This window comes from Notolepis coatsorum (assembly GCF_963971535.1).
Source record: "Notolepis coatsorum genome assembly, chromosome: 1".
Taxonomy (NCBI): Eukaryota; Metazoa; Chordata; class Actinopteri; order Aulopiformes; family Paralepididae; genus Notolepis; species Notolepis coatsorum.
This window is the reverse complement of record NC_140165.1, coordinates 215,139,573-215,162,196: the sequence shown is the minus strand read 5'-3', so window position 1 is coordinate 215,162,196 and position 22,624 is coordinate 215,139,573. Positions and strand designations below refer to the sequence as shown.

Genomic DNA, 22,624 nt, shown 5'->3' with positions numbered 1-22,624 from the left:
ACTTGTGGATATAGATCTGGATCTCCCATCAATAAAGATCATTTGAATACAAGTATCCAAAGTCTTCACAACTTCAGTCACAAGCTAGGCTATATATATACACACTATATACACTAGTGTGACATATAGATATAGATATATACACTAGTGTGACATATAGATATATACACTAGTGTGACATATAGATATATGCACTAGTGTGACATACACAGTAGGCTACACACTTGAGACAATCCTTAGTACAGTTGCAAAATAGCAAATGGCACTCCATTAATCTTCCTGTCCATAGCCAAAATTCTATTTCCAAAAGGAAATCATACCCATGGCCTTTAAAAATACATGTCCAAGATGGCATTGCTTTTCTCTCAAGGTAAATTGCATTCAGTGTGCTTTGTGGTTGTAATAGGACTGTTTATCTTGGTAATGTCTGTCAACACTTGAGTAAAACAGATCTATATTACGACTTACAATAGGTTAAGAAAGCTCCAGATAGCATACTTACAATCTACAGACCAAACACTTCAAATATGTATGTGAATATATATATACCCCACATTGATAGGGCCAAAAAAAGCATTAATTGGGGCTTTAATCACAAACATGTCCCAGGTTTTGCTCATGTGTACACGACTAGATTGTGAAAAACAACACAATAACACATTCCACCTGCTCTTAAGCCTTCGAAATCAAGAGAGGAAAAAGCGGTGGACTCGGAGAGGAAGCGCCTGCAGATGATGTGGCACAATGCACACTGCAATATCGAAGTGACAACATTAATATGGTGCAGCAGCGGCATCTATCCACTCAACGTCAACAACAAGGGGAATTGAGTTAAAGTCCCACACTCAGCATAAGGTGACGGGTGGGGGCACCTTGGGGGGGGGGGGGGGAGGGTGGAGAAAGTAAAGAAAAATTCACACAGATCTCCATTATGCAGTCACGACATGCAATCAAAAAGGTCCATCCCCTCCACCTCCTCGTCTCCACAGATCCACACCATGCAATAATACAGCGACAAATAATCTACAGTCACAATATACCTCCAGTACTTCAGACTCTTCTTCTACGGGAGGGGGTACTGAGCGTTTTAACTGTTAAGTCACTAAAGACACTAGAAGAGGGAAAACCCCAATGTTACTCTGCGTTATCTGAAGCAGGGGGCCCAGCAGGGGTCAAATGTGGTCCTCCACAACATTCTTTTTGGCCCTCAGAATGGTTCAAGGGAGTGATGAGATATTCTATTTTACAAACATTAGGTAAAAGGTTTACGCACCCCACAGACTAGATCAACCACCCAGTGAACATCGACACCGAACATCGAGTTCAGATCAACTGATGCTGCATTACAGCTCAACATAAATGATGCCTTTCCTTCAAACCAAATGTATATTACGACATAGGAAGACTTTCCCAGGAAGGGAGTGTGTTGTTTACCTATTTCTGAGGCAGGTGTATTCTCAGGTTGCGTTTGAAATCCTCATCTTATCTCACTAAAGCGTTTAAACAACATTGAAACAACACTGGTATTCAGTTCGAGCCTCTCCGCGAGGCATCGCTCGGACACCCCAACGGCCAACAACAGACGGCGAACGGAGATCAAAATGTCCGCCGGGTGACGTTTAAGTGAACCGTTTGTTGTGGCTCATGCGGCAGCATATCGCCAGGCGTGTCGTCGGGTGAAACTCTGCAACACCATGCGGCACACAAAGAGTGAGAGAGTGAGAGAGAGACAGAGAGAGTGTTTCCATATAGCAGCCCTAGCTCTTCGAAGATACACCACAGATTAGCCCAACTACCACAGGAAACTACCTCACTGGCTGGCTCATCTGGCTCCTGCGGGGAAGAGGAAAGGAGATAGAGCAAGGCAAAGCATCTTTGATAGGAGAGGCAGATAGAAGAGCATGCAGTGATTCATTGGAATGTCGGAAAGACACCTACATACTCTGTATGCGTGTGTGTGTGTGTGTGACTGTGTGTGTGTGCCTGACTGCCTGTATACCGCTAGATAAGAGTATTGTTAATGTGCTAAAGCCGTCAGAGAGGTGATGCCCGTCTTTCCATGATATTCCTGATAGCACTTTTGCAAATGAAGGCCATGGCTTTATCCTTGAGATACAGCCTGCTCAGTTTATACCTGTACATGGAACAAGTACTCAGTGGATAAACTGGCCAACTACCAGCCCTTCACAGCACACGTCAGAGACCTCTGGCTTTGATTACAGCCTTGGCTGTGGTGGTTGACATTTGGTAGCCTTGGGACACATTCGTAATTTAGAGGTTTGTTGGGTTGAAAATTGCAGGCCTGTCAATGAAAAGTGGCATAACAATTAGTGAGATTCTGTTCAGTTTCTGTAGTAGGGTTGTTTTGATATTGCAATGCCTGCTGGGAAAGTGAAGCACAAACCTTCACTTTTTTTTAAGCCAGCCTCAAATTCGAGGGAGTATTAGTGGGCTGAGCGGTGACCTCCCCTCGGTCGATTAGACCGACTCGATATCGGAACATGGCGGTGGCTCGCTCGAACACGCAACATTGAGCATTAGCGGGAGAGTGCAGTGTTCAGGGGGGAATCGGGACAGATAGTATCTGTGTTCTCTATCTCGCCCCCTGAGCCCTGGTGGCTGCCAGAGTTTCTGCGATGCCGCTCGTCCGGCTGGACAAAAAGGCTGCTTCAGTGCCTGGTAGAAGGTTGGACTGGGGGTTGTGGTTGAGCTGCAGGCCATCATGAAGAATGACAGCCGCCCTCTCCATCACGCCCTGGCAGGCCATCATGAAGAATGACAGCCACCCTCTCCACCACCCCCTGGCAGGACAGAGGAGCAGCCGCAGTGGATAGCTCATCTCTTGTCCCCTCAGCCATCAGACTGTTTAACACTGCTATTTTTAACATTTATCGTAATCTATTGATCTATTTTACTTCTGCTACCTTTTTTAACTTTTAACTTAAGTACTGATTTTATTGTTTGTCCACCTCATTGCTTTACTCGTTTCACTCCTATATTGTGTGTCCATTTGATGTCTATTTTAACGTTTGTCAACTGTAATGTTGACTGATGAGAGCTACTGGATACCTGGATTTCCCCAAGGGGATCAATAAAGTCTCCATCTATCGGTCTATCCATCTATCCATCTATCTATCTGGTTTTTACGTGGGAGAGATATCCCTCTTGACATGGGGAAATATACTTAAGAGACCAGAGTCTGTTGGGACACTCTGGACGAGAGCAGGTCTAGTCAACCTGCCACGGAACTAGTGAGGGAGAAAATTAAAGGAGATCAGATAAACTGTGTGAGCGGCGGAGGTGTTGGGGAGGCAAAAAAGCGGAGAGGCAATGAGACAAGGAGGCCGGGGGCAGTCCAAAAGAGAGAAGAAAGAGGAGGAGCGAATTTCACATCAATCTACCTCAAGCTGTCGTAGCTCTTCTTCCTCCTAGAAGGGATAACAGATAGGGGGGTCAGAGGGGGGGGCAGAGGGGCAACAGCGACACCAGAAGCATGCGCTACAGGAAAGAAAAGGCATCCGTTTCAAATGGAATCTACTGGGATAGGTCAAGCTGTCGGGAAACAGCTACAGGAAGAAATTAGGAACAGAACATTAAAAGAGAGAGAGAGAGATGCTGATGGAGAGAAAGAAGTGATGAAGGATGGAATGGAGGAATGATGAAGGGTAACATGAAGTACAAACGGGGATACGGAGAGACGGGAGGAGAAAAGGCGGACGTCTTGGAGTGAGTGAGTGGGTGAATGAAGCAGTCTACGGATGGATGGGGGGGACGGCAGTTCAAAAGGCTCCTGTCCCTCAAAACAATGTGGAAGAATTACCCCTTTCCGGAATTTTGTTACAACAAACCCACACAGATGGTGACTATAAGGAACAACCGTAGAGAGAGGTGGCCGTCGACGCACAGTTTACCTCCGACTGCAATTCGTCTTCCTCCTGGGGGGGGGTGGGGGTGGGGGGGCAAACCAAGAGATGGACAGAAGGTCAAAGAAGGGGTCAACGGTTGTGAGGTGTGTGGAGGATCGGGAACACGATGGGTGGGAGACCCTCTCTCTCGCATTCATGCAGGTTGATATCCCATGGATTATATGAAGTTATTACATGGCGTTTTAACATTCGCCGAAATGCTTGATTGTGATTGGTCAATAGCCCCTGACAGCGGTGAATTATTTTTCGATAACTGACCGCTGCCATGGGCAACGCGCAATAATCACCGGTGATTATTGCTTTTCGCAGCTGGAGCAATCAAGCCCACTGACACACACTGCATCCAGTGCAATCAGACACACCTGCCGGCTGCCGGCGATAATAATAATCACTTTATTTGGGCTGACAGAGCCACAGAACAACTGCGTCTGCATTTGATCTCGTCTTGTCGATGGTGTAAAATGAATTAGGTATATTGTTAGTAAGTTAGCCATGTAATAAGCGGGATAATGTATAGCTATACTCGGTCATTGTTGCAAAATAATTGACCTTCACTGACGTTTAAAACACCTCGGCGAGGCGCCTCAGTGTTCTAAACTCTGTGTCGGTCAATTATTTTGCGACAATGACCTCGTAGCTATACATTATCCCTTACTTAACGCTGCAATGTTTTGTTTGACTTTTGCTCCAAAAATTTAACTCAACGTGGACACACTGACTCAAGTCTTCTGTGAGCAGGTTTCATTGACCAGTGAGGCAGAAGTGCAGATATATTCCATTCTAAAGCTTCCCAAAGAGGCTCGCCCTTCTAACCAATCAGGGAAGCTCAAAGGGAAGTTTGTTGGAATAAGTGCTTTTAGTGGTTGAATCTATGTGGTCTTTATTCAACACAGACAAGACAATCCACTAAATAACCACAATAAGAGACATTTCGGAGCAAAATTCTAGCTTTAAAAAAAGGGACATTTCACTTTAGTAGAACTTTCAGCAGTCCATCTAAGCGCATCTACAAGTGAAGCTGGGGATAGTCTATATGACCTTTGGGCAGATTATTGCAACGTTTTGGATGTCACAACGAATCAGACTAGGTCAGACCAAGTCTGTGCTAGTTTGGGGCAGTTGCTGTTGATGGTCGGGAGATTCATTCATTTCATTCAACCTTTATTTAATTATCTGGGACACATTGAGGGGTGGCCCCTCAAAATAAATAAAACACAAACATACCATCGTTGAAATCAGTGAAAGTCAGTTGTTAAGATTTGTGGTATCCTGTCTTTTTACACTGATAGAATTGTAAAATTTCCCCAGCTTGTCTTGTAAGATAGAGGTAAGACTGCTGAATTTCTACAAACTCTACAAAAAGTGAAATACCCCTTTAAAATGGAATAGCATGCCATTTCTGAAACGCTAAGACTAGATGCTAAAATGTGCCTGATGGTTTTGGAAATGAATATGTCACAAACATTGGTGTGATTGGTGTTTCACAGTAAGGACTTGATAAAACTCACATTCCCTGCTTGTAGGGGTGTAACGGTACACAAAAACCACGGTACGGTACGTACCTCGGTTTTGAAGTCAAGGTTCGGTACGGGTTTTCGGTACAGTGGGGGAAAGTTTGGCTTTCCATGTTCCACTCAGGGGTGATGTAGTGTGCAGTAAATAATTGTACTTGTAGGGCTGTCAACGAATATTCTATATTGAAATTAATAATCGAATAATCGACCTTTTTTTATAATAATAATTATATTAGATAGTGGTTAACATACCTTTGTATTTGTTCGGTACACTACACAGCCGTTCGGTACGGTACAATACACACTGAAACAGTTCGGTTCGGTACGGATACGTGTACCTTTACACAGCTGCTTGTGATTATATTTTTGAATAGGCCTGCCTACATTATGGCCTACAATGCAGTACAATATAATGTACTATAATGTTTACATAAAATGGTCTAGGGTGAGAAAACAGCTCCCAAATCCCCCTCAACAAATGTTTCTATATAACATATGACACAAGCATATTGAAAATAAGGGACTTGGGGTGCTCCAGTAGCACACCATGTTACCGCGCTGCGTCGCGGGACTCCGTGCTGCGTCACGGATCTGGTTGACTCCGAGTTCGATTCCCGGACTCGCCGTCATTTGCCGAATGTCTCCCCCTGCTCTCTCTCCCGTTTCACCCTACAACTGTCGGTCATGCTTGACCAGAAAAGCGATAAACGCTAAAAAAAATTAAGTTTAAAAAAAAAATTTAAAAATAAGGGACTTAGTGAGTTTGATCGATTCCCAGCCAAAACTATTACCGTCCTAGATTTCTCCTCTGCTTAGAAATAAAAAGGCTGAATCCAAAACAATGTATAACACATGCAACAAATTAAATTAACGGGTTTGGTTGACTTCATTAACCCTTTCACTACAGCACTACAGAAGGTTAACCCTTTCACTAACTCACTATAGACGGTTAACCATCTGTAGTGTGGTAGTGAAAGGTTAACCTTATGTAGTGTGGTAGTGAAAGGGTTAACCTTCTGTAGTGTGGTAGTGAAAGGGTTAACCCTATGTAGTGTGGTAGTGAAAGGGTCAACCCTCTGTAGTGTGGTAGTGAGCGTGTTAACCTTCTGTAGTGTGGTAGTGAAAGGGTTAACCCTCTAGTGTGGTAGTGAAAGGGTTAACCCTCTGTAGTGTGGTAGTGAAAGTGTTAACCCTCTGTAGTGTGGCAGTGAAAGGGTTAACCCTCTGTAGTGTGGTAGTGAAAGGGTTAACGTGAGATGCATTCCCTCCACAACAGACCTGCAGAGGATGGAAAGGGGTGCAAGGAGGTGCAAGGAGGTGCACCTGAAGTCATTGGGGCCAAAAAGGAAAGCAGAGGCGGCTTCTCCAGCAACGCAAAGCACACGGCAGATATGAGCGAGGAGGAGAATGATGGTGGTTAATCTTTTCAGAAAAGACCACAGTCAAAAGGGGATGCAAACAAAACAAAACTCCACGCCCCAAATGCTCCTCGGAACGGAGATGGATGAGGATTAAACTAAAACTAAATGGAATAAGTTAATGAGTCGCGGAACACCTCAGCTACACACAGTGAGGGGAACACTATGATTCTATACCTCAGAAACCGGCTGATCATCTTCTCCCTAAAACAGTGAATAGCGATGATTAGCTTGGGGATACATTTCTTCCTAGCTCTTCCTGGCTTTTTATATTATTATATATACATATATATGTTATTAAGGTACAATAACTATGCCATATTTAATTACAAATGGCTATATAGACCTTAGCAGTGGAATTATATTGCTAGGTAACAGCTTGGGCCCAAGTTTATTTCCTGTCAGCTATTGATATTAATAAATACTGCAACTCATTTATAATGTTTCTGTTTGAAAAGGGCTGCTGGAACGGTAAAAAACTCTTTAAGAATGATGCTCCTTAAGCAAAACCTTAAACGTTGCCCATTGTGGGCCTTCATTGGTTTAGTCAGTTATTGGTATAGTTCAGGGGTCGGCAACCTGCGGCTCCGGAGCCGCATGCGGCTCTTTAGCCAATCAGCTGCGGCTCCCTGGCCCAAAATAAAAAAATATATTTCTTTTTTGTTCTCTTATTTTGGAGATCGGTGTCATACTGTGACACTGAAATGAAAAAATATTTCATCAACTAAAATATTTAGTCAACAAAAATAATTCATCAACTAAAATATACAGTACGTCACACCCCGCGCGGCCGCCTCTTCCTGCTGTCTGCAAGTGGCTAATCTTGAGTTTCCGACCCCCCAGTAAGCTAACCATGGATAAATCCAAAAAAAGGAAAGTCTGAGGAAAATAAAGGGTTTAATTCAGCGTGTGGACAGATTAATTTGCTTTCACGACTAACGATGCAGGCTTACCTGTATGCCTGATATGTGGTGCGAAATTTGCGAACAATGAAAATTTTACTTTTTATTTTATAGATTTTCCACAAATAAGGGAAGGACTCAAATAGAGCTGCATAGTTCAGGGTTTTATTTCAAAGTAGGTCTACAGATGCCAGTGTTTTTTCTCCTTTTCTGTGTTTTATTTCAAAGTAGGTCTACACGTGGTAGTCTTTTTTCAAAGTGGACTACTTTTTATTTTATAAATGTTCCACAAATAAGGGAAGGAATCAAATATACCTGAATAGTTCAGGGTTTTATTTCAAAGTCGGTCTACAGACACCAGTGTTTTGTCTCCTCTTCTGTGTTTTATTTAAAAATAGGTCTACACACTAGGCGGTCAGGTGGCGTAGCGGAGATTGCGTTCGTCACCAACGCCGGAGACGCTGGATTCGCCTGTTCGGCGTTGTCACCAGCTTGGCTGGCCGTTCACACTAATACAATTGGCAGTATTAGAGGGTGGGAAAGCTGGAGGGGTGGGTCCGGGTCGTTGTAAACAGCGACTCCTACAGTTCGGTCGGGGTGCCTGCTCAGCGCGGATAGGATCTAAGGGGGGTAGTGTGATCCTTCCACACGTTACACCCTCTCAGTGAGAGTCCGCGCTGCCAGGTGAAAAGAAGCGGTTGATTGGCTAGATGTGTGTCGGAGGAAGCACGTGATAGCCTCCACTCTCCCAGACCGACTGTGGGGGGTAAGTGCGCAGCGACCAGGAAGGGGATTGGGAATTGGCATAACGACTAACATTGGGATGGGAGAAAATCGGAGGAAAAAGGAGGGGGAAAAAGATAAAAAAAATTAAATAAAAAACAGGTCTACACAGCCAATATTTTTTATCCTCTTCATAAGAGTTTGAGGTTTTCCTTTGTTATAACAGGTAAAAACAGCAATAAAAAGTCAAACATTTTCTTTTTGTTGCTTTATAATTCCATTAATGCAACAAACTGTGTGCTATAAGTATAAAGTATAATAAATCGCAAATTACTTTGGGTATGCAATTGTCAGGCGTTTTATGCTAAATGTGGGGTATGCTTGGGGATATATAAAACGTTATACACTGTGTTATCTTCATTTTAAGGGTAAATAGGTTGTGCGGCTCCCTGAGCATTTTATTTTGTGGGAGGGGGGAAAAGTGGCTCTTTTGATAGTAAAGGTTGCTGACCCCTGGTATAGTTAGTGATTGCATTGTTTTAGGGAGAACACTTACATTTGGCTATAATACTCCTTTGTGAGATAGCTTTCAAATAAACTCAGCAGAAACAGGAAATGTTCAAACAATGTGATATTTCATGGTGATCAGCGTTTGTTAGGGACACTTAGTTCAGCTACAGTACTGTAGCATATTAATAAGCAACATTTTACAGTATTGGCTAACAAATATAATTGGTTGTGTTTCACCATATAACACAAATGATAAACCAGTGACTATGGTTAGAAGTAGACCTAGCTAATGGATTTCCCCTAAATATGATTTATTAATCACTCACAAGTTAAGTATTATGTACTTTGTTTCCTTCTTAGTTTGACTAAACAGTAGAGGAAAATAAGTGAAGTCTATTCTTAAAGTCTATTTCTAGGCCAAAGCATAATACAGAAACTATTGGCTGGAGCTGGTGTTGGTTTGTTGTTGTTTGTTGTTATTAATAACAGCTGCCCTCATATTCTGCATGAATATGAATATGTTCACACAGTGACTCTTGTTACCTTGTCATCGTCACCTTCCTCCTGTTCAAAACAAGAGGAAAGAAAACCCTCAATTAATACAATCCTATGAAATTTACTTGACTAGATGGATCATCCTGTTTTTATCTCCACCAGGCAGAAGCCTGGTGAGATCATGTAATTGGTTGCATGTGTCTGTCGGCCTGTGGTGATTTGAATGAAACATTGTACACAGGCTGACACCTGAATCTGGAATCTTTTTCTGATCGGCCAATGACAAGTATTTTACTTGAATTATTTTCCATCATTGTCCATTGAAATGCATATTCAGTATGAAGTTACACCTTTTGAACGCAAGAGGGCGATACTACACAGGTTCGCTACTCAGAGCCTCAGGGAATCAGCTCTCTGGCCCCTGTTTACAACATGGAAATGCCATAGTGAAGCTATTGTCATTGCTACAGTATACCTATGCACTGCAGTATGCATTAATCAAATAAAATCAGACATGTTCTCTTTCCTAGGAGAATGGAACTGGAATGCATGGTTTGGTTATCTGGTAATGGCAACACATTGTGTCACCACTAATGCTAAATGAATGTGGTTATCAAAGAGGCAACCAGAACATGTTTCAATCTTTTGGGAAAATCATCCTCATTTTGCATGAAACAGAGTGTTGTTGACTGAAGTTAATTTCATGAAATTATATGCACAATGTCATGATTGCTCCAATGACTCCCATTAACTCAATCAGCGCCAGACCCGAGGAAAGTCGGGTTAACTCGTCAACCGTTCAGCGCCAGACCCGAGTATAGTCAGGTTTTCATCATTATTTCTTTTATTCAATATTTTTATTCATTTCTCTCACACGGACCTTGGGGTTACCATTATGGAATCACTCTGAGATCGCTAGAGTGCAATACCGGCCTCATCCAGGTAGGTGGCAGTATCGCCCACCCTTCTAAACCTTTTTTCCACACACAGTGTTACATTCAAATGTCTCCGGGCGCAGTTTTCTTGGTCAGGCGAGTCTAGTGGTTCACTCGATGGCATTGGAACGCGTCCATTGCCCCCGATGCATGTGTTGTGGTGGATTATGTTGGCAACACGATGGACACCAATACTGGAAATCGCGATCAGACAATTGGAATATTCTTTTTGGGGTACCTCCTAGTGAGGGTAAGGACTATATGACATCAATCCTGCTTTGATCCAATCATGATTTCACATTGATCGTTGCGACCATGTGTAACATACTCCAGAACGTATGCCGTTGGTGACGATCAAAGCATCAAAAAACGCCCCCCCCCCCCCCCCCAGTAGCGTGTCCAGGCGAGCAATGCCAACGCTTTTAATAAAATTCACGTATTCCTCCATAGCGCCGTTTTATGGAATTAACCAGGATCACTCTGAAACTATACTTATATTCACCACGGTATAACACGCAAACGTATACATGAAAAAAGGTATTCATTTTCACATATTGAACGATGGATAGTTGATGTCAAATGAGCCATAGTATTGTATCCATAGCTATAATATAGAATATAGATACAGCCCTGCAAACACCGCCACGCAGCCCTATCTCTTAGAGTGGTGGCGCAGTAGGAACTAAGATGCTCTAGGCCTCCGGCGCTGAATGAGTTAATTTAGCATTAGCGGTGGCTAGATGTTGCTGATGATAATTTTGTAGCGATTACTGGAGAACCAAACCATGCATTCAAGTTTCCCCTGATTCTAAGACTACTCCCAGGCCAGAGAACCATCTGAACACCGCATGAAACAAGACAGGAATTACCCTTTGAATATCATTCTTGAAAAAGGAACGTACCTGTGCCTCTCCTTCCTCTGCATGAGCCTGCTGTCAGAAAGAGAAAAGGGAATGTATGAGACACTTTGGAGAGATAATGTGGACTCAACCAGACATACTGTACATACGGGCAACACAGAACTTCTCCTCACACATACTGTGCATGACTGTACAGCGCGCACACGCACACACACACACACACACACACGCCACAACAACTGACCCTCAGGCACATGGAACCACACACAGTGGGACCCCTACCAACATACACACAAGACCAGCTAACAGTGGAATAGTTGCACAACACTTAAGTGGCTAAAGGTCCCAAAGTGCTGATGGGACAAATAGGAAGGATGGAATGTTGCAGGGTGTGGGTTAGTAGCCACATAAAAGGATCCAGAGAGAAAGACAAACCCTTGAGGTAGTAGGAGAAGAGAGAGGGATGGAGGAGAGACTAAAGTAGAGACAACATTATGTGGACAGAGGAGAGACCACATCAAAGGTACAGAGGAGAGACTAAAGGAAAAAGACAACATTATGGGGATGTAGGATGGGCTAAAGGAAAATATACAACATTATGGCAACAGAGGAGAGACTAAAGGAAAAAGACAACATTATGGGGATGTAGGACAGGTTAAAATAAAAAGACAACATTATGGGTACGTAGCAGTGGCTAAAGGAAAAAGACAACATTATACCTCAGAAACCGGCTGATCATCTTCTTCCTAAAACAGTGAACAGTAATGATTAGTTTGGAAATCAATTGCTTCCTGGCTTTCACCAGACTTACAGTCTACAGTGGAAAGAGGAGAGACTAAAGGAAAAAGACAACATTATGGCAACAGAGGAAAAACTAAAGGAAAAAGACAACATTATGGGGACGTAGGAGAGGTTAAAATAAAAAGACAACATTATGGGGACGTAAGAGGGGCTAAAGGAAAAAGACAACATTATGGGGACGTAGGAGAGGCTAAAGGAAAAAGACAACATTATACCTCAGAAACCGGCTGATCATCTTCTTCCTAAAACAGTGAACAGTAATGATTAGTTTGGAAATCAATCGCTTCCATGGCTTTCACCAGACTTACAGTCTACAGTGGAAAGACTAAAGGAAAAAGACAACATTATGGGGACGTAGGAGTGGCTAAAGGAAAAAGACAACATTATGGCAACAGAGGAGAGACTAAAGGAAAAAAGACAACATTATGGCAACAGAGGAGAGACTAAAGGAAAAAAGACAACTTTATGGGGACGTAGGAGAGGTTAAAGGAAAAAGACAACTTTATGGGGACGTAGGAGAGGCTAAAGGAAAAAGACAACATTATGGCAACAGAGGAGAGACTAAAGGGAAAAAAGACAACATTATGGGGACGTAGGAGAGGCTAAAGGAGAAAGACAACATTATACCTACTCCTTTTCGAACATGTACATTTTGTTATGTTTTGCTTATTTATTTATTTATTTCATTTAATTTCTTGAGATCGATGTTCGAAATAAAGATTTAAAATCAAATCAAATCAAAATACCTCAGAAACCGGCTGATCATCTTCTTCCTAAAACAGTGAACAGTAATTATTAGTTTGGGAATCAATCGCTTCCTGGCTTTCACCAGGCAATTCAAAACTGGCCCATGTAAATGTCCTAACCCCCTCCAATGTACAGTAAATGACCAAGTATGGTTGTCAATATTCCAATGTACAGTTTTGCTTGTACAGTGTTCCCCCCCCACCCCTCCTGCCCAACCCACCGAACCACCTCCAATGTACAGCCCCCCACCTACCCAACCTATTTTTGTATCACAAACAGTACTGTATTTGCAAATCTGGTATGTCATAAATGTATAGATGTAGCAGTACTGTATATCTGTATGTCATGTATGTCTGAATGTATGAATTGAAAATGGGGGACCCCTGGGTGCTCCAGTAGCACACCATGTTACCGCGCTGCGTCGCGGAACTCCGTGCTGCGTCACGGATCTGGTTGACTCCGAGTTCGATTCCCGGACTCGCCGTCATTTGCCGAATGTCTCCCCCTGCTCTCTCTCCCGTTTCACCCTACAACTGTCGGTCATGCTTGACCAGGAAAGCGATAAACGCTAAAAAAGAAAGTAAAAAAAAAAAAAAAATGGGGGACCCTGATGTAAACAAGACGAAAGTCTTTCTCTGGTCTGCATCCCCTTAACAATTGTGTGTATTGAGCTGTACTGTATTGTACCCATTCTGCAATCTGTTAATAAAGTTTTCAATCAATCAATCAATTACAGTCTACAGTGGAAAGAGGAGAGACTAAAGGAAAAGGACAACATTATGGGGACGTAGTAGGCTAAAAGGAAAAAAGACAACATTATGACAACAGAGGAGAGACTAAAGGAAAGAGACAACATTATGGGGACATAGGAGAGGTTAAAGGAAAAAGACAACATTATACCTCAGAAACCGGCTGATCATCTTCTTCCTAAAACAGTGAACAGTAATGATTAGTTTGGAAATCAACCGCTTCCTGGCTTTCACCAGGCTTACAGTCGACAGTGGAAAGAGGGTAATATATTATTGTGTATATATTTTTTTATATATATATATGACTAATTCAGCAGGTAGATGCCCTGTGCACAACGCAGTCAGCCCCCATTTCTTGGTGCAGGTGATGGCAGGAGACATCAGAGAGTAATTCAATTGTTTGTAATGTTTAAAAAAATAACTTGGGTCCAAGTTTATTTCCCGTCAGCTATTGATATTAGCAAACACGGCAACCCATGTATAATGTTTCTCTTGTGGAGTTTGAAAGGGGCTGCTGGAACAGTAAGAAACTCTCTTTAACTCATTCCCTGCCAACAACGAGTTTACTCGTTATTGGGCGCCATGCGTTGAACGCCAACAACGAGTAAACTCGTTATTTGGTCCGTTTTTCTTTTTTTCGATTTTAATATTATATTCAATGTCACGGAACTATGAGGGGTGGAAGTAACAAATTTATAAATGAATGTGTAACCGACTAAATTAATGTGTAACCGATTAAAATGCAATCAAATCAAATAGTCACTTGATGAATTAGCAAATGATTTAATTAATTCAGAACCAAACTGAATAAAACATCATCAATAAAAATGTATAACAATCAAACACATTATTTAAATAAACTAGACTGGTTTTATCTAATCACCTGGAAATTCAATTCAGTGCACCGCAATTCCATTCGCCACCACTTTCGTCACCACTTTCATCAATTTTTGTTACTTCCACCCCTCATAGTGGGCGGGGTAATTTGATTGACACATGGAGCACAAACCGGTAACAAACCGTTCAACAACGAAAGTGTCCTCGATTTGATGAAAGTGGTGGCGAAAATGGTGGCGAATGGAATTGCGATGCACTGAATTGAATTTCCAGGTGATTAGATAAAAACTAGTCTAGTCTAGTTTATTTAAATCATGTGTTTGATTGTTATTTCATTTTATTGATGATGTTTTATTCAGTTTGGTTCTGAATTAATTAAATCATTTGCTAATTCATCAAGTGACTATTTGATTTGATTGAATTTTAATCGGTTACACATTCATTTATAAATTTTTGTTACTTCCACCCCTCATACAGAACTGTATGTTGCCGTTAAAAGGCATACTGGGAACCTGAGGGTGCAGTACCGGCCAGATCCGGCTAGGTGGCAGTATCGAGAGTGCAGTAAATCCTGTTCCAGACCGTGTGTTACATTTAAATCCCTCCGGGTGCTAAATTTAGACGGAGCTGAGTAAATCGCTTCATCCGACCACTTCGAAACGCATCTGGCACACTCAATCCATAAATTGTGCCAAATTATGTCCGGGACCAGATGGACACCAATACTGGAAATCGCAATCAGACAATTGGAATATTCTTTTTGGAATACCCCCAATCAAAGGTAAGGACTATCTAATATCAATTTCAGCTTGATCCAACAATATTTTCATATCGATCCAGCTGATCAGCGTCTGTAGTGTTCAACACGAATGCCGTTACTGGCCATCAAAGCATAAAATAACGACCCCCGTCCCCCCTTTCATGCATTCATGATGAAACATAATACCTATTATATACATTTGATTTGGAAATAGTAGCGTGTCCAGGCAAGAAACGCCAACGCTTATAGTAGAATACACGTAGCGTCCACGATGCGTGTCACAATGTTTGCAGAGCTATATCTATATTCTATATTATAGCTATGGAGACAATACTATGGCTCATTTGACAGTCACTATCTCTCGTCCAACATGTAAAAAAGAGTGCATTTGTTCATGTATACGTTCGCGTGTTATCCCATGGTGAATATTGTATAGTTTCAGAGTGATCCAGGCTAATTCCTGGAAGCTGAGTTATGGGGCGCTATGTGCATTTTGCAAAAGTCGTTTGCGTTGCTCGCCTGGACATGATACTATTTCCAAATCAAAGGTATATAATAGGTATTATGTTTCATCATGAAGGCATCAAAGGGGGGTTGTCGTTTTGTGATGCTCTGATCGTCAGCAACGGCATACGTTTTGGAGTACGTAACATATGATCGTTGCGATGGATGTGAAATCATTGTAGGATCAAAGTAGGATTGATGTCATATAGTCCTTACCTTTGCTAGGAGGTATTGCAAAAAAAATATTCCAATTGTCTGATCGCGATTTCCAGTATTGATGTCCATCGGGTCCCTGACATGAAATGGGACAAACTATGAAGTGTGATGGACGCGTTCCAAGTGGCTCGAATGAAGCTTTCACTTGCCCGGGTATCATTTCTCCGCCCGGACCATATAAAATGTAACACAGTGTCAAATAAGGTTTCAAAGGCTAGGCGATACTGCCACCTAGCAGGATTCGGCCGTCATTGCAATCTCGGGGTCTCGGAATGAGTCCCAATGATACACAGAGGTCCGTGAGACTGTATAGAATTTAAAAAAATCGAATAAAAGAAAAAACGATGAAAACGATCGAAAACCCGACTATACTCTGGTTTTGGCGCTCAACGCATGGCGAGATAAGCCGACTATAGTCGTGATTGGCCGTGAAAGAGTTAAGCAAAACCTTGAACGTTTCCCATAGTGGGCCTTCATTGGTTTAGTCAGTTATTTGGTATAGTCACTGCCTGGTTGTTTTAGGGAGAACACTTACATTTAGCTATAATACTCCTTTGCGAGATAGCTTTAAAATAAACTAAGAGGCAGAAATTGTGATATTTGACCTTTGGTGCTCAGTCTGACTTATTCACTGTAGTGTACATATAATAATTATAATTATAATAATAACTGTACATATCAACCAGCACATAGAGAATAGTGGTCTCTGTACTACAGAGTGACCTTTCATGATTCTCCATACAACTGTGAAAGGAGAATAAAAGCTAGGATTATTTGATTAATAAAGCTGGTGGTTTATTAGCAAACCTTAGTGAGCTCAGCTGTAGCATATATGGCATATTAATAAGCAAGTATTAACTTAAACAACATTTTACAGTATTGGCTAACAGATATAATTGGTTGTGTTTCACCATAGAACACGAATAATTAACCAGTGACTATGGCTAGAAGTAGACCTAGCAAATGACTCACAGTCACAAGTGACGTTTTACACTATTTCTTCCCTTTTTAGTTTGTCTAAACAGTACAGGTAAATAAGTTAAGTGTATTCTTCAAGACTATTTCTAGGTCAAAGCATAATGCAGGGACCACTGGCCAGAGCTGGTGGTGTTGTTGTTGTTGTTTGTGGTTATTAATAACAGCTGCCCTCATATTTGGCATGACGCGTGTGTTCACACAGTGACTCTTGTTACCTTGTCATCTTCTCCTTCCTCCTGTTCAAAACAAGAAAGAAACCACCCCCTCAATTAATACAATCCTATGAAATATATACTCGACTAGATGGTCAATCCTGTTCAGACTATGAAGGGGTTGTCAAAGGTGCAAACAGGACATGTTCTTGACTGAAGTTCATTTCATGAAATTATAGCAAAAGAATTGTGCACAATGTCATGATTGCCCCAATGAGTCAATGACTCCCATTCATTTAGCATTAGCGGTGGCTAGATGTTGCTGATGTTTTGGTAGTGATTACTGAACCAAACCATGCATTCCAGTTTCCCCTGGTTCTAAGACTACTCCCAGGCCAGAGAACCATCTGAACACTGCATGAAACAAGACAGAAATGACCCTTTAAATATCGTTCTTGAAAAAGGAATGGGAAGGAGAGGCTAAAGGAAGAAGACAACATTATGGAGACAAAAGATAGACTAAAGGAAAAAGACAACAATATGGGGACAGAGGAGAGACTAAAGAAGAGACAACATTATGGAGACAAAGGATAGACTAAAGGAAAAAGACAACATTATGGAGACAAAGGAGAGACTAAAGGAAAAAGACAACATTATGGAGACAAAGGAGAGACTAAAGGAAAAAGACAACATTATGGGGACAGAGGAGAGACTAAAGTACCTGCACGTCTCCATCCTCTGCCTGAGCCTGCTGTCAGAAAAGGGAATATATGAGACACTTTGGAGAGATAATGTGGACTCAACCAGACATACTGTACATACGGGCAACACAGAACTTCTCCTCACACATACTGTGCATGACTGTACAGCGCACACACACACGCCACAACAACTGCCCCTCAGGCACATGGAACCACACACAGTGGGACCCCTACCAACATACACACAAGACCAGCTAACAGTGGAATAGTTGCACAACACTTAAGTGGCTAAAGGTCCCAAAGTGTTGACGGGACAAATAGGAAGGATGGAATGTTGCAGGGTGTGGGTTAGTAGCCACATAACAGGATCCAGAGAGAAAGACAAACCCTTGAGGTAGTAGGAGAAGAGAGAGGGATAGAGGAGAGACTAAAGTAGAGACAACATTATGGGGACAGAGGAGAGACCACATCAAGGGGACAGAGGAGAGACTAAAGGAAAAAGACAACATTATGGGGACGTAGGATGGGCTAAAGGAAAAAGACAACATTATGGGGATGTAGGACAGGTTAAAATAAAAAGACAACATTATGGGGACGTAGGAGTGGCTAAAGGAAAAAGACAACATTATACCTCAGAAACCGGCTGATCATCTTCTTCCTAAAACAGTGAACAGTAATAATTAGTTTGGAAATCAATCGCTTCCTGGCTTTCACCAGACTTACAGTCTACAGTGGAAAGAGGAGAGACTAAAGGAAAAAGACAACATTATGGGGACGTTAGGAGGCTAAAAGGAAAAAAGACAACATTATGACAACAGAGGAGAGACTAAAGGAAAAAGACAACATTATGGGGACGTAGGAGAGGTTAAAGGAAAAATACAACATTATACCTCAGAAACCGGCTGATCATCTTCTTCCTAAAACAGTGAACAGTAATGATTAGTTTGGAAATCAACCGCTTCCTGGCTTTCACCAGGCTTACAGTCGACAGTGGAAAGAGGGTAATATATACTGTGTATATATTTTTTTATATATATATATAACTAATTCAGCAGGTAGATGCCCTGTGCACAACTTGGGTCCAAGTTTATTTCCTGTCAGCTATTGATATTAGCAAACACTGCAACCCATGTATAATGTTTCTCTTGTGGAGTTTGAAAAGGGCTGCTGGAACGGTAAGAAACTCTCTTTAAGAATGATGCTCCTTTTAAGCAAAACCTTGAACGTTGCCGATAGTGGGCCTTCATTGGTTTAGTCAGTTATTGGTATAGTCACTGGTTGTTTTAGGGAGAACACTTACATTTTGCTATAATACTCCTTTGTGAGATAGCTTTCAAATAAACTAAGAGGCAGAAATTGTTCAAACAATGTGATTTTTGACCTTTGGTGCTCAGCCTGACTTATTCCCTGTACAAGTGTACATATCAACCAGCACATAGAAAATAGTGGTCTCTGTAGAGTAACCTTTCACCATTATCCATACAACTGTGAAAGGAGAATAAAAGCCAGGATTATTTGATTAATAAAGCTGGTGGTTTATTAGCGAACCTTAGCGAGCTCAGCTGTAGCATATTATGGCATATTAATAAGCAAGTATTAACTTAAACAACATTTTACAGTATTGGCTAACAGATATAATTGGTTGTGTTTCACCATAGAACACAAATAATTAACCAGTGACTATGGCTAGAAGTAGACCTAACAAGTGACGTTTTACACAATTTATTTCCTTTTTAGTTTGTCTAAAAGTAAACAGTACAGGTAAATAAGGTGTATTTTTCAAGACTATTTCTAGGTCAAAGCATAATGCAGAGACCACTGGCCAGAGCTGCTGGTGTTGTTGTTGTTATTAATAACAGCTTCCCTCATATTCGGCATGACGTCTGTGTTCACACAGTGACTCTTGTTACCTTGTCATCTTCTCCTTCCTCCTGTTCAAAACAAGAAAGAAACCACCCCCTCAATTAATACAATCCTATGAAATATATACTCGACTAGATGATCAATCCTGTTTTTGTTTCTGTGGTTTTCAGACTATGAAGGGGTTGTCAAAGGAGCAACCAGGACATGTTGTTGACTGAAGTTAATTTCATGAAATTATAGTAAAGAATTGTGCACAATGTCACGATTGCTCCAATGACTCCCATTAATTTAGCATTAGCGGTGGCTAGATGTTGCTGATGTTTTGGTAGCGATTACTGGAGAACCAAACCATGCATTCCAGTTCCCCCTGGTTCTAAGACTACTCCCAGGCCAGAGAACCATCTGAACACTGCATTAAACAAGACAGAAATTACCCTTTAAATATTGTTCTTGAAAAAGGAACGGGTAGGAGAGGCTAAAGGAAAAAGCCAACAATATGGGGACAGAGGAGAGACTAAAGGAAAAAGACAACATTATGGGGACGTAGGAGAGACTAAAGGAAAAAGACAACATTATGGAGACAAAGGAGAGACTAAAGGAAAAAGACAACATTATGGAGACAAAGGAGAGACTAAAGGAAAAAGACAACATTATGGAGACAAAGGAGAGACTAAAGGAAAAAGACAACATTATGGAGACAAAGGAGAGACTAAAGGAAAAAGACAACATTATGGGGACAAAGGAGAGACTAAAGGAAAAAGACAACATTATGGAGACAAAGGAGAGACTAAGGAAAAAGACAACATTATGGGGACGTAGGAGAGACTAAAGTACCTGCACCTCTCCCTCCTCTGCCTGAGCCTGCTGTCAGAAAAAGGAATGTTTGAGACACTTTGGAGAGATAATGTGGACTCAACTAGACATACTGTACATACGAGCATGACTGTACAGCATGTGTACACACACACACACACACACACACACACACACACACACACACACACACACACACACGCCACAACAACTGCCCCTCAGGCACATGGAACCACACACAGTGGGACCCCTACCAACATACACACAAGACCAGCTAACAGTGGAATAGTTGCACAACACTTAAGTGGCTAAAGGTCCCAAAGTGTTGACGGGACAAATAGGAAGGATGGAATGTTGCAGGGTGTGGGTTAGTAGCCACATAACAGGATCCAGAGAGAAAGACAAACCCTTGAGGTAGTAGGAGAAGAGAGAGGGATAGAGGAGAGACTAAAGTAGAGACAACATTATGGGGACAGAGGAGAGACCACATCAAGGGGACAAAGGAGAGACTAAAGGAAAAAGACAACATTATGGGGACGTAGAATAGACTAAAGAAAAAAGACAACAATATGGGGACAGAGGAGAGACAAAAGAAGAGACAACATTATGGAGACAAAGGAGAGACTAAAGGAAAAAGACAACATTATGGAGACAAAGGAGAGACTAAAGGAAAAAGACAACATTATGGAGACAAGGGAGAGACTAAAGAAGAGACAAAAAAGAGACTAAAGAAGAGACAACATTATGGAGACAAAGGAGAGGCTAAAGGAAAAAGACAACATTATGAGGACATAGGAGAGGCTAAAGGAAAAAAGACAACATTATAAGGACGTAGGAGAGGCTAAAGGAAAAAAGACAACATTATGGAGACAAAGGAAAGACTAAAGGAAAAAGACAACATTATAGGGACAGAGGAGAGACTAAAGAAGAGACAACATTTAGGGAACGTAGGAGTGGCTAAAGGAAAAAGACAACATTATAAGGACGTAGGAGAGGCTAAAGGAAAAAAGACAACATTATGAGGACAGAGGAGAGACTAATGGAAAAAGATAACATTAAGGGAACGTAGGAGAGGTGACAGCACAGGAGGACACACAGCCAAACAGCAAAGGACTCTGAAAAGGAGGTAATTACAGTATCCTCTGTGTCTTCGTCAGCCTCATCTTCCTCCGCAGGCTCTTCCTCTCCCTCCTCCTGCTGCTCTTCCTCTTCCTCCTCCTGCTCTTCCTCCTCCTGCTCTTCCTCCTCCCCCACCTCCCCCTCCACGGCTTCCTCCTCTCCGCTCAGCGGGTCCTCTTCTAGTTCCATCTCCTCCTCCTCCTCCTCTTCTCCCTCCTCCAGCTCCTCGTCATGCACGAGTCCGTTGCGCTCCCCCATGGGAACCTTGTTTTTGGGGGGAGGAAAAACAACAACTTGCCATCATGGGAGAAGGAGAGAAAACATGTCTGTTAAAGTGATTAACGGCACGGTTGTCACACTTCCAACACTGTGAGAGGGAGACTGGCTGGAATTCTGGAGAGACATGCGTTCAAAGACCAACCGCAGGGTTAGGTGTTTGGAAAGCCTGGGAGGAAAGAGGGTGAGACATTTCAACTGAAAAGGTTGAATTGATACATGCAGATGGAAATCAAAGTGTGGAATGATGGGCGGCTAGGTGGTGTAGTGGGCAAGGCGCTCGCCACCAATGCAGGAGACGCTGGGTTCGAGCCCAGCTCTCCGCATTGCTATCAGCTTGGCTCGTTCATACTAATACAATTGGCAGTATTAGGGGGTGGGAAGCTGATGGGTGGGGATCGGACGTTGTGGACAGCGACTCCTACAGGTCGGTTGGTGCGCCTGCGCAGCAGAATCAGGAAGCGACATGGGCGGCGTGTCCCTCCCACGCAGACCCCCGACGCTGAGAGATCGCGCTGTGCAGGTGAAAAGATGCGACGGCTGCTTCCTCGAGTACCGGAGGGGACACGTGATGTAAGGCTTCGTCGACATTGCAGCCGGCTTGTGGGAGGCATGGCCTAACAGCGTTCGAGACAGGGGAGGGTAGAATTGGACGATACGAAATTGGGATGGGAGAAAAATAGAAATGGGAGAAAAAGTAGATAAAAAAAAAAAGTGTGGAATGATTTACAATGTTTCGCTCACTAAAGAAAGCATATGCTTCTCTTTGATTCGTAGCGTGTTGTCAATCAATTGAGGCGCCTCTCATTTGTGACTGGGGTCCGA

At 42.3% G+C, this 22,624-nt stretch overlaps 1 protein-coding gene across 8 annotated transcripts in view; it reads right to left on the bottom strand.

The window, feature by feature from the left end:
• Positions 1-22,624, bottom strand: part of sh3bgr (SH3 domain binding glutamate-rich protein) — a 32,559-nt gene that overhangs the window by 3,966 nt on the left and 5,969 nt on the right. For 2 of the 8 annotated variants that reach the window (XM_084335171.1, XM_084335175.1), the window contains exons 5-17: positions 21,539-21,787; positions 20,426-20,452; positions 19,639-19,659; positions 18,619-18,645; positions 18,360-18,386; positions 17,749-17,778; positions 17,091-17,111; positions 13,732-13,758; positions 12,831-12,857; positions 12,300-12,326; positions 12,003-12,029; positions 11,326-11,352; positions 9,537-9,557 (exon numbers count right to left, since the gene is read on the bottom strand). In XM_084335171.1, the coding sequence (XP_084191297.1) occupies positions 9,537-9,557; positions 11,326-11,352; positions 12,003-12,029; positions 12,300-12,326; positions 12,831-12,857; positions 13,732-13,758; positions 17,091-17,111; positions 17,749-17,778; positions 18,360-18,386; positions 18,619-18,645; positions 19,639-19,659; positions 20,426-20,452; positions 21,539-21,787 (558 nt within the window). Of the gene's footprint in view, positions 1-3,401; positions 3,429-3,911; positions 3,936-7,035; positions 7,063-9,536; positions 9,558-11,325; positions 11,356-12,002; positions 12,030-12,299; positions 12,327-12,830; positions 12,858-13,731; positions 13,759-17,090; positions 17,112-17,748; positions 17,779-18,359; positions 18,387-18,618; positions 18,646-19,638; positions 19,660-20,425; positions 20,456-21,538; positions 21,788-22,624 lie in introns of all 8 variants that reach the window. The other 6 variants (XM_084335172.1, XM_084335176.1, XM_084335170.1 and 3 more) reach the window with 5 other exon arrangements.